We start from the raw sequence: 16853 nt of genomic DNA, 5'->3' as shown, positions 1-16853 counted from the left end.
AAAACCACGAAAATTCACGCACTAGAATAGTTTTTATCCCAATTTTTGTAAATTATATTCAAATGGGAATGCAGTTTCAGGTAAGTCTATTGATAAGTGAACGTCTAGTGGCTAGATCCACTTGATTTTTGTTTATGAAACTCCTTTAAGGTTTTTAAGCTTTCCTTGAAAAAAACACGATATCCATGCACTATAAGCGTTTTTATTAAGAATTTTGTAAATTATAGAGAGGTAGTTTCACGTAAATTGAGTCACATCTAAGCTTCTGGTGCTCAGATCGAGTTGATTTTTAATATAGAAGTTTCTCTAGAGTGTTTTTGAGCTTTCATTGAAAAAAATCACGAAAATCCATGCACTAGAAGCGTTTTTATCTACATTTAAAAAAATTATGTCCAAGAGTAGAGATAGTTTCTGGTATCTTAACTTCTGCTGCTCATATGGACTTAATTTTTTAGGTTTATTTAGGTTTCATTGAGAAAATCACGAAGATCCATGCATTAGAAGCGTTTTTATCTACATTTTTAAAATTATGTCCGAAAGTAGAAGATAATTTCAGATATCTTGGGTCATAGCTGAACTTCTAGGGCTCAGAAAAGCTTGATTATCTTAGTTTCTTTAGAGTGTTTTATGGAATGTCTTTCATTGAAAATATTACAAAAATCAATTCACTAGAAGCGTTTTCATCTAATTTCTTGTAAATTATGTTCAACAATAGAGGCAGTTTCAGGTAACTTCAGTCATAGCTAAATTTTTGGTGCTTAGATCGGCTTGATTTTTATTTTAAAAGTTTCACTAAGTGTTTTAAAAGCTTTCATTGACAAAGTTACGAAAATCCATGCACTAGAACGCGTCTTTATTCAAATTTTTGAAAATCATGTCCAAGACCAAAAACAGTTTCAAGTAGCAACTCATAGCTTGACTTCTAGTCTTGAGATCGGGATAATTTTTATCTTAAATTTTTTTCGGAATGTTCTTTAGCTCTCATTGGAAAAAATCAAAAGAATTCATACATTAGAAGCTTTTTTATCCCAATTTGTGTACATACTCTATACATTTGTGAAGCGTAGTATAGGACAAACCTGCGTTTGGTTGGCGATAACCGTCACGTCATCGCAGACCAGACTGGCGATCTCCCAATGTTCGTCCCTGGCCTCGTCTATGTCAGATATTAAAGTGATTCCGAAACTTTTCACGAATATTTTTAGCTAAAAAAAAAGGTCATTAAGCAAAAATCATAACTAAAAGGGAATAACTTACATTAATGCTCTCCCATCCGTTCTTTAGACTCAAAGTGTTCACCACTAGTCCGCTAATTTTGGAGGACACCCTGTATTGTAATTCTTCGGCGGTAGGGGAGTTTAATGGTAAGTTTGGCATCGATTGGTGTCGTTCCGCAATACATGGTAATGGTACAATCGGTTCGTTTATGTTGAGGAACGAACTGCTCTCAGCGGTTGTGTAGTTAGGTGACTGGAAAATTGATTAAAAGTATTTCTTAAAATGGGGTGAAAAAGGTTCTTGGAACTGTTTTGCTGCAGCAATATATTTGTTTTGTGACTTTACTTGGATATTTAATAGTAATTTGTATTAAATTTTGATTTGTTAGCCATAAAGAAATAATTTAAATGTGATATTAATGAGATTTTTAAGGTTCTGGAGAAGGTTTTTTATTCTTTTGGTGTTGTTTTAGTATTAGTATCCCAAAGTTCCGGCGCTATATTATCAAAGAAGTAGACTTTTTCATTTTTGAGGCCGTTAATCGGCCGAATCAGTTTATTAATATTGCTCCTTTAAAAGAAGGTAAGTTCTAGTGATATTAGCCGTTAAAAATTATATTTTTTTGTTTCATAAATTAATATTCTCAAAAATTTACATTTCAAAAATTAAGACAGAAAATATTTATAAGATTTTTAATCTTGCTTAATTTAACAAGCTGAATATTTTTTGAACGTACCTGCATTTTGATCCCAAGGATAAGTATTCGCGAAGTGTTGGGACTTATTTAAGCGTTAAAAAAATACCTGGATAAAATGGAAAATTACGACAAGGGCATGGCAGAAAAATTGACTCTGTATGCCTGAAAAATATATAAAAATACTCTTAGAAAGACCGAGACTCTTTAAAGGTTCCAAGAAGCCAAAGGAAATAAAAAACGGCATCGATTTAGACTAGGCTGGAACTCACTGAAAAAAACCTCAAATTCTTGAAATATTTTTAAAGATCAGTTGAAAAGTACGAGTGCTAGGCTTGAAATATCTGAAACATCAATCAAATAAATGACTTTAAATGCCTGGAAGGAACTAACCAATTGTCTAAGAAAATTGGCTTTAAATAAAGGTAAGTATAATTTTAGTTAGCTTTTAATTTAACTTTTATTAAATATAAGTTAAATTAAAAGCTGGTCTAAGACTCACTGAGATACAGACAAAAAAAGTGCCTTTAATAGTAGCCAAATGGCCGGAATAAAATTAATATTGATTCTAGAGGCGTGGAATATTAATTCAATAAATGACTTTCAATGCTTGCAAGGCATAAAAAATTACTTCAGGTACTTGAAGTAAAATTAAAATTGATTCAGGAACATCAATTAAATGAATGACTTGAAATGCCTGGAAGACATCCGACATTATTCCAACTGCCTTGAAGAATTGTCTTGAAACAAAAATTTTAATTTTTATAAATGATTCTTTTACAAAAAATACATTTCCTGTCTGTCTTAAAAGAGCAATGATTGTTCATCTGTATAAAGGCGGTGACCACAACAATCCATCTAACTTTAGGTCCATAGCTCTTCTGTTTGGCATGTCCGAATTGAAAAAATTCGTCCATTTCACTCAAAGAGACCCCAATATGATTTTGAATAGGCAAAAAAACACAAAGTCTCGGTATCAAAAGTTATATAAGTCATTCCAGCATTATCATATAGCTGGTTGATAGCATGTGTATGTGTTATTAGTCTTCCGCCATTCAGGTCTGATGATGCTCAATTCTTTGAACGAAACATGTAACTGCCATGTCTAAAATTGTCGAGAGATTAGTGATGTAATGGTTTAATTTTTGAGCAGGTTTAATCTGTTAAATCCTAACCAGTTTGAATTCCAGGAAGGGAAATGCACAGGAGATGCTTTGTTTACTCTTCTCGAGTTAATCTACACCGGTCTCAATGCGGATGATGTGGCTACACTCGTGTTCTGCGATGTATCCAAAGCATTTAATTATATGGATCACTGAATACTGCTGTCGAAACTAGAGAGATATCGCTTTCTAAGGTCGTCCTTGGAATGATTCAGATCCTACTTGCCAGGTCGTGTTCAGACGGTCAACTTCGACAATTGTGCCTCACAGGAATACGTGCAAGTTTCCACTCTAGATCCCCAGTGTTCTGTCTTGGAACTATTCTTCCTGTTATATATTAATGACTTGCTACTTCTAACAATAAAAGGCAAGGTGACAATGTTTGCAGGTGACACATTTTATGGCATGAGAGGAATTTGATAGATCTCGAAATTACTGTGAAGACTGATTGTGAAACAATTAAGGAGTGGTGTAAAGTAAATAATCTCTGTTTTAATCTAGCCTATTCCAAGGCACCATTCTAGCAAATTTTTGGGTCTAACAATTGATGATAGGGCTTAAGTTTCAAGACATGTTATTGTACTTATTATTTCCAAGGCATGTAATAAGGTTTCGTTTGGTTTTTATGCTCTTAGAGCAATTTCTTATAGTTTATAAATGCTGAAATAAAACTGAAATTGATTGTAGAAGATTGCAGCCTCAATCAAATAAATGACTTTAAATGCCTTTTCCAGGCATCGACCCTTATACACCTGAGAAGAAAAAGTGGCTTTGAATGTCTGGAAGGTATTAAAATTTATTCTAGAAGTCTGGAACATCTATCTAATAAACGACTTTAAATGCCTGGAATAAATTGGCCATGTTATCAAATGCCTAAGTGAATTGGCTTTAAATAGAAGTAAAAAACTGAGAATGGCTTCAAAGGCTTAGAATAAAATAGAACATGATCTAAAACACCTGAAATAAAATTAAAAATTAGTCTAAGACTTTGAGATCCAAAAGAAAAGCTGGCTTTATTAGTAGCTAGATGCTTGGAATAAAATTGAAAATAATTCGAAAAATGTGGATTGAACATCAATCAAACGAACGACTTTAAATGCCTCGAGGAGATCAATCCTTAATTACTTAAAAAAAAAGTGGCTCTTGAATTGAGAATAAAATTACTTCAGATACCTGGAATAAAACTAAATAAAACCTTAAGAAATCAAAAGAAAAAATAACCTTAAGCGTTCACTAACACTAATTCTGTAGTGAAATAAGTTCAATGGCAGACTCATCAAAACTAATATCACGTAAGACTGCAAGCAATAGTTGATAATTAATCATATCAAATGCTTTAGTGTAATAAAATGAGTATAAAAGCAACGTTATGATCTTAATCATTACAACGATATCAATTAGGGCAGTATTGTAACTGTATCCAGCTCTAAACCCAGATTATTTGTGTTGAAGAATATCATTTGCCCCCAAAAATAAATTGCTCTGATATTCCATATTTTTTCTAATAATAGACCCATTTGAGACCTAAAACTTACTGAAAAAATAACAGTTAGAAATGAAACAGTAATCAAATGAAGTTGGAAAATAAGGGATAATTTCCCAAAAAATTATTTAAAATGTTTATTAAAATGTGTAATAAGGTGTTTAGTTATATAATATAATATTTATGGTGAAAATATGTTTCCTTGAGATAGGGCTTCTTCCAGTAGTACCATCCCATTAAGATAAATTTCTTCCACTTTAATGGCCCTTTGACCAAATTAATTTAAAACCCAAATCAAGCATTATAATCAAACCTACCTTAACAATCGTCTCGACTTCCTTTCCGCCCTTCAAATGTGACATTTTCTCCATTTCCCTCATCGATAATCTGACCCTGATATCCCTCGCACTTATTTCAACCTTAAAATGGTTATTGAATTTTAAAAAAATTGAGTATTTAATGGATGAGTGTAATTTACTTGACTAACACTCTCTATGGTCAAAAAAGTGGTGCAAGCCGTGTTGACTATAGTCAACTTGACGTCTCCGTAATACGGTACACGTATGAATAAGTCGTTATTATTCACTATGCTTACACCAGCGGACCATTCTAGGGAAAGATTGTCACCTAAAAATTACAATTGGTTAAGAGTTTCAGTTAAAAACAAAAAATTCGATTTATAATATCTAGGGATCGTACCAGTTTCATAGGCCAAGGAAATTTTCTCAGCAAAATAAACCTGTGGCAACTCCGGAAACTTTTCGGATAATTTTGGCATGGAGTAGTAAGTGCTGAAGTGGCTGTTTAGCTTGCAAATCCAACTAAAAAATATATGAATGAAATTCTAAAGTAGACCATAGAAAAACTCACTTAAAGTGTTCGGATTCCTTATATACGCCGCTGTCGTCGGGTAAAGATTGCCCACAGTAAAAGTCCACGTTTGTTTTGTTATCAATTAAAAGTTGCGGTCTGGGGTCGTTGTGTAAGGAGAGGAAAATTTGGCCTTTTTGTTCCTGGGCAGTTAGTACTACTGGCATCTGAAAATTTTTTAAGTAAAATTATTTAATAATAAGTATAGTTACTTCCTTGTCTTAAAACATCTTAATAGCTGTTTTAAGAAGAGGAAGAAGGTTATTTTTTGATCTAACAATTTAACAATAGGACCATAAATACACAAAAACACAAAAAATATGCAAAAAAAACTCACCGACACCCCTTTACAGCTCAAAGCGAAGGCCTTCCGAATTAAAGGCTTATCCACACTGATAGGACTAGACCACCCCAATTCCGGATCCGCGGAAAAACTAACGTACAACACATAATCCGTGCCGGAGGTCTCGCTGTCACTTTTCAACATGTACCATTGCATTATAGGAATCCCCGAGTAACTAAAAAACAATTTAATTATTTCTTAAATGAATCTCTGGTTTGAGAAATCCAATAAATCGTTGCTATTTATACGCATCATTTGCTTTATAAACCACAGTTAATCACCACTGAATATTATGTTTGCTTTTAAAACCCGATCTGTCCAGGATTTGTCGGGTTTCTGAAACAAATTGCCAGCTCTAAACTTATGGTGATTTAGTAATGAACGAGGCAAAGTTTGTTTACGATGGAAATATTTTTAATCTTGGTTGTCTAGATATTATAAAGAGTATTTTTATTCTTAAGTACAAATCCTGTAAAAAGCGAAAAAGTTTCTTTTAACGTATCCAAATTCATGAGCTTTCTTACATTCAAAACTTAAAAGGGACAGTTATAATATAGGTTATATTATAATATGGCAATTGGCATTAGATATTCTAAGCTCGGGGAGTTTGTACAGGATCGACCGGCTTAACTTAATGTCAAAATACTTATTAAGAATAAAAAAAATTATTATCAAAAATTTTTAAAGATACTTATCTGGTGAACACAAAATATAAAATTTTTATGAAGAACTTTTTTGTGGGCGATTGAAGATGGTGATTTGGTGCCAGAAAAACTTTCATGTTTTTTCATATGTTTATTAAAAGTTTGTACTTTTTTATGAAAATAATTTACCATCTTTTTTTTGAGGTAGTAGATATATCCATTTTTTAAGTTTACTTTTTTGTTAACTTTACCATTATATTTTTTCGCAATTTTGTAAAAAACGGTTTAATTACCTCATTTCAAGATACATCGAATGAATTTATAAATACATCGAAAAATTCAACTCAAATCAACTGCGCAGTTTTTTTGTATTACAATTGTCGCCACCTAGATCACCTAATCTAAAAGCCTAACATTTTTTTTGTGGAGGTTTAGCATACACTTATTGTGACATTACAAGAACTAAGAAATAGAATTATTGACGGATGTGAAACTATACGAAATACGTAATGAATTTTGGAAAGAGTTCCTAATTCTATGAGAAAAATAGCAGAAGCCTCCATAGACGCGAAAGCTGGTCATTTTTTTGTAAATTATGAAATAGTATTGTATTTAATTGTTATTGCTTTTTGTTACCTTTGTTTGTTACACTATTTTTGTAATTATTGTAACACTATTTGTTTTGCTTATTTATTTTTTTTTGTTAATGTAAAAAGATCTTTTAGGTTATTGAGCGATATGCGACATTTAGTCTTTACTACACTTTAAATCTATTGATATACTTATAGACACAAATATTGAAAATATACTATGGTATTATTGCGGGCTAATATCTTTTATATTGATCTAAAAAAATGTTTACTTTGTCCTGTATTAAAAAAATAAAAATAAAATAATTAACAATTTAACACTTTTTTAAAGGTATTTACCAAATTGCCTTGATTTATTTAAGAACGTTGACGTTAAGAATTAACTGTCAGAATATTGACATTTCATACACATAATCTATTCAGGCGAATCAAACTAATTACCTCTGCCGGATTGTAAAGCTATTTTCTTAGGTCTCATTCCTTAGATATTATTTCATTACATGAATGTGTTAGGTGAATGGGTTTATTTTATTAAATTTAAAGTTTTATTTCAATATCGATTTTTTTATACAAGTACTTTATAGTAACTTACTACTCTTATCTAATATTTCTTTTTAAATCAAAATTAATTGAATGAATAACGAATAAGGTAGGAGTTCGTTGGATTGGATTCAATTTTAAATATTAAATCAGGGACTCTTACCATTTATCATTAAATATAATAATATAATATATATTAATATATTATATAATAATATAATAATATATAATCAGTTAGTGCATATTAAAATAGAGTAATTATGTTAATAATTTTTTATTAGTAATACGAAGATTGAACAATAGAAAAATTGACTTAAAAGAAATTTCAAGTGAAAATAAGAATGTATCATTAGCTTTGTTAATAACTGCCAACTTTTAGCTAAAGTTCATGAACTTTTGTCAAGTATGGCCAAATATCCTTGTGGAAAATTGACATACTTGAGAGTTGTCGCTTTTAGTACAAAATATGGTTTATCCAAAAATTTCGTTTTAAAATGTTCTATAGGCTGTACCCTTTCTATTAAACAAACAAAATTTCGGAAAATCGTTGAGTCTTAAATTGCTCAAACACCGATCTTTTAATTAATAATTGACTGATATTTATTATAAAATCATAACTTTTTTAGTTAATGGCGTAGTTTTTTTTTTGTAAAATTGTATTAAAAATTCGTCATAGCTACGTCATTGAAAAAAAGCGAATGAACATTTAATAAGAGTGTTTTAACACCAGAATATCCTGTGACAAAATCCAGTCCATTTCTTAAAAACATATCCTTTTGAGAAACTTATACAAAATTAGAAATTAAATAAAACTTTAGCACACTGTATCTTAAAAACTATTGATTTTAGTGCCCACCTGTATGTGAACCTCGACTTAAAATCAATCCAGGAATGTTCCTTTCAAATTATGACATACTATAAAGTATAACCCTTTATATATATAAATAACTGATATAAATAGATATGATTTAAGATCTTAGGATTGCAGTGTTGCTGCTTGATTGAGCTATGAAAATAATTTACATATTAAATTTGGTTTTCAGTTTCATGTCCAAAGTTATCAGTATAATGTTTTTAATATGTAGCACAACTTATGTTGTATTTAATTAAGATCCAGATTTTTTTCGGTCAAGAATTTGTATATTGTTAAAGTCGAAAGAATGATCCAGTTCAACTAGTGCTGTAGGGTGAATAACATTTTTCTTTAATAACTTCTTCAATATATCTACCAATTTGTTCTACACAACTTTTGCCAACATTCTTACAAGGAATTTTGTATAATTTTGATCAATTTACTAGGATAATTAATGGTATGATAGTAGTATTATGAGTAGAGGATAGAATGAGGTACATGTAGTAATCTAAGAGAGTAATACCAACCTTTTTTGTAAATGGGGCACCACAGTAAAACACTGTTGCTCCACATCGCTGGGCACGTCAAAAGTGCTTTTAGAATCAGGCACGGCGTAACAAACGACGTGCACCTGACTCGCCAAATGGTTTGACAGCACGTGCGTCGATCCTACACGTAACAGTCGGATTTCATTCGATACCGTGCTGGTTATCGAGAGCATGCACAAGTGTAGGTCGCATTTTATGTGGGTCTTTATGGTGCCCTCCAACGGGATGTTTCCTTAAAAATTCAGGAGGAAATTAATGGAAATTTTAATGTGGCAACTTTACCAGTGATTTTTGGCATGTAAAAGCTTTGCGCCCAATCACTTTTGGCCAGCTGTAACGGGCCGGAGAAGAACCAGTTGCTGTTGCTGCATACGCCCAAGTGGAAGTTTTCGTCTAGTCTGGAATGCATTAAATATTCCCAATTAAAGAAATATACAGGGTGTCTAAGCATTAACTAAATGATATAAGAATATTACTTAATAAACTGCTTAACGATAAATGGATTGCGACACGTGTGCGATTCATTGGCCACCTAGGTCACCAGAACTAACCCCTCTGGACTTTTACTTTTGGGGTTACATAAAGAATGAGGTATATAAAAAGAAATAGAGAACAGTTGATGAGCTTTAAACGAATATTAGCCCAATACTTGGGTCAATAGATGAAAAATTAATATTTAAAGCTACAAGACCCGTACTTAAGTGTGCTCAGAAATGTATTCAAAAGATGGCGATGTTTTTCCTTATTTATTGTAAATTGAGTAGGTTTACTTGACGTTATTTTTATATCTCAAAGCCAACTGGCCTAAATGTGGTAAAATTATTAATATTGCTGTAACTTAATTCTTTTTAGATTTAGGCTATTAGTGTAAATAACCTTTTTTATTACGAAATTATTTTATTTTGATTTATGGCTATATAGGGGATTCCATATAATAAAACTACAATTTTGACATTGTCTCGAAAACATGATGTTCATTTTTCACCATTTTAATCAGCAGAAAAAAATCTACTAGTTAGCTAATTTACCCGACCTGTATCTTAAATATTAACAAAGATACCAGTAGTACCGACTTAATCGGAGGCACTCTATACATACTTGTATTTATTTTTTTTGTAGACATTTATACATACATAATGAGTTTAAATTTTTGTTATGTAAAAGAGTATATACCTGTATATATAAGGATTTTTTCCAAATATATAAATATTTGATAATGTGTTTTATTTTTATACAAAGTTTTCGCTATATTTATATAATTATTATATTCTTAATTTATGCATGCCCCAATTTAACAAGAAAATGCATTAGTGGCTCTTAAACGATACCCAAAATGTACTGGAAAAGTCAAAGAGAATATGATTAAAAGGCCGTTAAAAAATTTCGAATATTGCCGAAAAAAAAAACGAAAAAAATTAATAAAATTTTATATTCAACTTCTTAGTAAAAAAACTCATTAACTTTAATATAAAATTAAAATCAATAAAATCTTTATACGGGTTTTCAAAATACTTAAATTTTTGTAAAGCCTTTGAAAGCATCAAGATTCTTTTAACTCGTTGATAAATTACTCAGTAACTCCAAAACAGCTGAATTTCCAAGGAAACTTATGAGGAAATTTTTGTTAAAGAAACTCATCAGCTTTCAGATGAAACTAAAATGAATAATATTGCTAAATAAGTTTTTAAAATATTTGAAATTTTCTACATTGAATAGTTGAATCTTTGACAGCATCAACATTCTTTGAATCTGTTCACTAAGAGCATTTACATTAAAACATGGAGGTTCCTGAAAATGAATCAGAGGGTAAAAATGTGATTCTGGGTTAAAACATTTCGCTAATTTTGGTTCGGTCAGTTTTTTTCCTAATTTTCTTTAACGAATTTTTACTATCCTCGATATTATTTTCAGGAATATTTTTAATTGTGCAGTAAAGAGCATTATGTTATTAACCCAACATGTAACAATTAACATTTAGTGTATGTTCCAATAAAATACTCCAGCAACATAAACATTCGACTGGAATGTTTTTGGCGTATATTGTGCTATAAGTCAGAAAAGAACATATTAAACCTCAGTGCCCAGAAAGATACTTATCCCAACTAAATATGATAGCACTTTTCCCAAAAAAAAACACAAAAGAATTTTCAAAAGAACCTGATTCACACGCTTTAAAATTATTTTTAATAAATCTCACCTAGGTGGCGCAATAATACCGTGATGCTGCACCCTGCAGAGTTCGATACCATTTAACATCACTGACACGGGGGTTCCCAGGGTGTTTACCATAAGACACCACGGTAACAGTTCCACTAAGAGGGCGCACGAATACTGACATGCATTTTGATATCTGAGGAGAAAAAAAACAGATTTTTCCAATCTTTTCAATAATTAATTAACTGCCTCTCACCTAACTTGTACGTGCGTTAACGGCTGACTATCGTCCATTATCCACTCTATGTTATTAAATTCATCCTCAAAGTACGGCCATTTAGACTCGAAACAGTGATTTAGCGACTCCAAGATGACTTCCACGTCTTCGTTGGGATATTTTTTGAAAAATTCCCTTTGGTCTACCACTGTATAGTTCAAAGGCACATAAGGGTTGCTTGTTGAAGAATTCCCTGAAAAAAGAATTAAATTATCGCCTTAAGAACGTCACAGTTAATTCCACTCACCTTCTTCCAACTGAAAAGTGATTTGATGGGAATGATCTATCGTACCGGGACAGTACAACTGCTGCAATTCGCCCCTGCCGTTCACCATCGAGTCCAAATGCACCCCTAAAGTGGGAGTTTCGATATGCACCTAATGATTTAAAAGGTTATTGTAGCAAATTTCTGTTTTTTGCTAGGGAGAGAGGGGTAAATACCTTAGCGCTCATAGGTAAATTCGACTTGACCATGAACAGGGGCCACAACATGGCCAACACTCTGCGCGATTTACCGAAGTCCTGGATCAAGATGCGGCACCAGATCGATAAGAATTGGCCGCGTTCCTGTAATGGGACTTTTACCAGCCAGGGTTGTGAACCTGGAATAATTTACCAAATAAATAAAGATATCGATAAATTGGACAATTTTGCTTAATATTTAAGTGTGTGAATGCCATTCCAGCAAGGTTAACGAGATTACACTGACATAAAGTGGTCAAATTTAATATTATCGTCATGAATAACGGGACTAAGCTGATATTTTTTTGACATTTACTCGGGACCAACATTTGTCTAAATCAACGTTTTTATAGAAAGATTTTGAAAAGACAATAAGACTAAAGTCCGTAAAAATAATGAAAGTAAAAAAATATTTATCACCACTAATAATGGAGTTCTTAAAACGAGTTATCAAATTTCTATATCCATCGCTAAAACTGGAAAAAACATACTAAAGGAGAGGATGTAATAAGATCGACAATATCAGCATTTACAGCAACAAGTTTCTTGAAAAAGAAACTATGCCACTCAATAACAATATTGTTATCAGAACAAGAGATGAAATAGGTGAAGATGCTGAAAACCAACTCATTGAAAAACAGAAAACAAGAAATTTCTTAGTGCAAATGGATAAATCAACTTTGAGAGACAGTTAGGCAGTATTAATAACTTACGTAAGATATATTGATAAATGGTATTTTGCTGAAGAAATGTTGTTCTATTAAAGATTGAAAAGCACTACAACCTCCAAAGATTTGAGCTACACTTAAATGTCAATGATATAGGAATGGAACATATAACATCTTGTGCTGGATATGGTGTTCCTAATATAAAAGTCTGCTTAAAATAGATGAAAGATGCAAATCCAAAAATGGTTCTTATGTACTGTGGTATTCATAAGGATAACTTGGTAGCTAAAACATCTTGCCTGTTATAAATGAAGTAGTACGTTCAGTAATAAAGTGTCTTAATGCTATTTACGGTAGTGCCAAGTGTGAGCGTCGCTTCAAGCTATTCTATAAAGAACAAAATGAAGACCATGTGAGACTTTTACTTTATACTGAAGTAAAATGGAAATCTAAGGGAAACTGCTTCAAAAAAAAATTATGAAACAGTTTGATATTCTTGGTGATTTTTTAGGAGTCAAACCTAAAATGAAGTATCTGTTAACAATCAATGGTAAAAAACCATTTGTGAGATATGGAAAGAAAGTGTCACATGTTAAGGACTTCAAATAAAACTGATTTTATTTCGGAAGAAATGCGAGGCCTTTTAGGCTGGAAATGAACGGTTACAGTTTACAATAGACTACAATTATTGGAACAAATAAATTAAATCATTAAATGAAGAACACTATAAAACCGACTGTCTTATTTTCTTATATTTACATGTTTATTTTTATAGATTATAATTTGCAGCAAAAAAATAGGACACAGCACGTATTTAAATCCCAAATAAGTATAGTAAAGTGTAGTGAATAGCGTTAAGATGTACATATCTATTTCTATTTAAAAAATCAGCCTATTTCTCGTGTAAAAAAGTAGACAAACATTATAAAGTGTGACGTTTTACATCTACGTTAGCAAATTTTGAAAAACTTTTAAGGTATGTAGATCTTAACAGTATCCCTTAGTGTAAGTATTCGAGATTTAAATACATCCTGTCTCCTCCTCTTTTTTAATTTATTTTGTAAATTATAATCTATAAAAACATGTAAACATAAAAAATAAGACTGCCTGTTTTATAGTGTTTTTTATTTAATGTTTCAATTTCTTCGTTTATTTCTTTATTTAAGTGTAAACTGTAACGTGCCATTTCCAGCTCTAAAGATGACCTAAATAAAGGCCGAAACGTCGGCATTTCTTCTAAAATAAAATCAGTTTTATTTAAAGAAGTAAACCTAGGAAACTTTCTTTCCAATTCATACCAAAGACGTTATCATTTAAGTTTCTTAAGTGAACAATTCAATTTTTTTAATATTAAAAATTATGTATGTTACATAAGAGGAAATACAAATTTTATAAAAGCTAAGGTGGGACATGGCACAAAAAAGGTTGGGAAACACTGCCCTAGATTGATATTGCTATATCTGAACGAGTAGCTTTTAATATTTTCTTATAGTAGGTATAGCTTATTTAGGTAATAAGAAAAAAAAATGTTTTGTGTAAAAGAAATCGATAAGTGACTTAAATATGATTGTGTCGTGAACCTAGAATTGACTTTATAATCCCAAATAGACTCCTATAACTGGATACGACTACGAAAACACTAACAAACGGCGTCTATGTTGCTTCAGTGTTTTATCTGTTTATTTCATTTAACGGGACCAAAATGACACATGACAAATTTAAGCGACCGTATTCTTGGCAGCTATTAAAAGTAATATACTGAAAATGTAAATACATTAGTTATTATTTTCATAGTTCTTGTACTGTTTTTTTACTCGTATTTCGTAGTTTAAGTTAATTAGTTAAGTTTGTTTAGAGTTGTACTTACATTTAGTTCATTATTTTCACGTATATTGTCTAGTTTTTAAATAGTATATCTTGTTTAAATATCTCCCCTTTTTGGTTAATAAGGGTATATTATTGTAAATCTATGTATTTTAAATTTTTTACAATTTGTATACTTACTTGCTTTGACTGTATCAAGTATTCTCTTAAAATTATTGGTCTCCACTGACCAAAACAATGCAGAAAATTCTAAACATTTCTCCATAGTTCTTTAAAAGGAACCACGCTTCGTAACATTTTAATTAGTTTCGTTTTTTACCTAAGAAACATTTAAACGATAGTCAACCCGAAGTCAGGTTAGAGTTTTGACGTTGCCAATAAAACTGTGTTCCTGACACATATGGAGTAAGTGTGGTCCAGAAAGTAGTGTATTCCTGAATTTCGTTTCAATATTAACATAAAACGATACATACCAGTGGCGTGTTCTCTCAATGGTATATCCCCGGTCCATGCGGATTCCAAGCCGAAAAAGCGCAATCGCAAAAAGTAATTTTTCCGATTATCGACGAACATGCTGGGGGCTGCGGTACGACCGCCCACGATGTGACTGGGCGCGTTTTTGAACTCTTGCTCCTTGTTTTCTTGCACCGCCTCCATTATCTACGATAGAAAATGCTCGAAAACATACAAACGTCAAGTGTTAACTGACCTTCATTTCGAAATGCTCGGACAACATATTACAAACGACTAGTTGTCCGAAAAACGTGATTTGTTTCTGCGTCTTGGACACATTCTTGACCGTCACGAAAACCGTCAAATTTCTATCTGGGAAGTGAATCATGCGCGTTCCTTCGCTGTAAATGGAAAAACCTTTGGACCATGTCCAGTTGGTTTGTTCCAAACTGATCCTGTAAAAAAATAAATTAGCAATACGCGACAATCTCATAGTCGATAGAAAAGTCGATTTTTTCGTTACCTAAATGTTTGCTTTTGTTTTTGACTCTTCCAGGCATACAAGTGAAACGTTCTGGAAGGCACCAGTAGATTCTCGTCGGTCCCCTCTTGCCCGAAACGTATACAAACGTCAGTGTCGTTACACACCGCGTATCTTGTAACGATAACAAAATCCAAGTCCTGATTTTCGTTGATGTAGTTTTGGGTCCACATTTGACCGCTGATGGCCAAAGTGTGGGCTATGGACGGGCCGAACTTCATTTGAACCGGTTTGGAAATGAAGTTCACTTGTAGACCCTTGAAGAGGCAGAGTTCTAACTTCGAGGTGAATGGCTCTGAAATAGAAACCCACCTGGCTTTTATTTTGAAATTGAAGAATCTCAGGAGAAAACCATGGATGTCACAAACATTTGCTTTTGAGAAAATCGATTTTTAAAGTTTAATACTGTATATATTCATACTGATGGCGCGTATAAATACAAAACATGTATAGACATTAGTAATACTTAAAAATAAAAGTACTAGTTATAAATAAACATATTGGTTACATGAATTTTAATAAAAATGGGAGATATCATTGCATGTCCACTTGCTTTATGTTAAGCGGCAGTGGCGGTTGCTCCATAAGGCCGCGTGGCCGCGCGCCCCTCCAAGACAATGTGCAACACCAATTTTTTTTTTCATTTTACATTGTGTTACTAAGTAAAAATTTAAACAAAAAAAAAATCGTATCTAACCATCACATTCGCTCTTATCTCTAACTCTTCGTCCTCGTTGGCACGTGCGCACGTGAGAAGATTGAATCATATGGCTTGGCCGCGCGAAAACAGCGCCGCCCGCCTCGACATGTACCGATGTAGGATTTCGGCGGCGCGAGCATGCACGAGGCCCTGTAATATTCAGGTTGCATAAGGTCAATTAGGGCGCGGATTTTCTGCGGCCTGGTGTTTTTATTCTGCAAGGAAAGGCGCGTTTTATTCGGCAATTCGTTGTTAACGAGGTACTGTTTTGTCGATATTATCAATTTTTGTGTTGGTGGTATCGTTATACCTATTTGGCCTTGAGGATTATATGAATATTATTGAAATCAATTTTGATAGACTGCCGTTGGCCGATAAGGTCAAAATTAAAGAACTGGGAAGGCCCTTGCCAAATTTAAATTTAACGCAAACTAGTACGCGAAAAGCCGAGAACAGATCTTTTACCCGACGATTTTCAAAGGATATTTATGAAAAAAATAAGTGGATATGTGGGTGTGAAATAAGAAATTTGTTATTCTGTTTCCCGTGTCTGTTGTTTTTTAAAGCTGACTCTAGAATGGACTCCAACTGGGCAAGGAAAGGAATCAGTGATTTACACCATCTTCCTGAGAAAATGAGAAAACATGAATCGTCTCGTGACCACATCAATTCTTGCACTGCTTTAGCTATACTCGGTAAGGTTAATATTATGACACAGTTAAGCTCTGCTTATAGAGAAAGTATTATTTTACATAATAATAAGGTCGAGAAAAATCGTCATATTTTAAAAAGGATAATTAGTTGTGTAAAATTTTGTAGTACTTTTGA

General features: G+C 32.4%; 1 protein-coding gene across 1 annotated transcript in view; it reads right to left on the bottom strand.

Annotated features, from left to right (window-relative positions):
- LOC126735914 (intermembrane lipid transfer protein VPS13B) overlaps positions 1–16853 on the bottom strand; it is an 88436-nt gene that overhangs the window by 7870 nt on the left and 63713 nt on the right. Inside the window, exons 38-53 of the mRNA XM_050440037.1 lie at positions 15308–15620; positions 15041–15239; positions 14805–14991; positions 11819–11979; positions 11625–11754; positions 11357–11570; positions 11144–11296; positions 9229–9344; positions 8926–9178; positions 5766–5946; positions 5429–5595; positions 5258–5379; positions 5037–5185; positions 4876–4977; positions 1258–1470; positions 1080–1205 (exon numbers count right to left, since the gene is read on the bottom strand). Of these exons, the coding sequence (XP_050295994.1) occupies positions 1080–1205; positions 1258–1470; positions 4876–4977; positions 5037–5185; positions 5258–5379; positions 5429–5595; positions 5766–5946; positions 8926–9178; positions 9229–9344; positions 11144–11296; positions 11357–11570; positions 11625–11754; positions 11819–11979; positions 14805–14991; positions 15041–15239; positions 15308–15620 (2786 nt within the window). The remainder of the gene's footprint in view (positions 1–1079; positions 1206–1257; positions 1471–4875; positions 4978–5036; positions 5186–5257; positions 5380–5428; positions 5596–5765; positions 5947–8925; positions 9179–9228; positions 9345–11143; positions 11297–11356; positions 11571–11624; positions 11755–11818; positions 11980–14804; positions 14992–15040; positions 15240–15307; positions 15621–16853) is intronic.

Source organism: Anthonomus grandis, chromosome 5 (genome assembly GCF_022605725.1).
Source record: "Anthonomus grandis grandis chromosome 5, icAntGran1.3, whole genome shotgun sequence".
In the NCBI taxonomy this organism is placed as follows: Eukaryota; Metazoa; Arthropoda; class Insecta; order Coleoptera; family Curculionidae; genus Anthonomus; species Anthonomus grandis.
The sequence above is the reverse complement of the archived record's forward strand: the minus strand, read 5'-3'. Positions and strand labels throughout refer to the sequence as shown.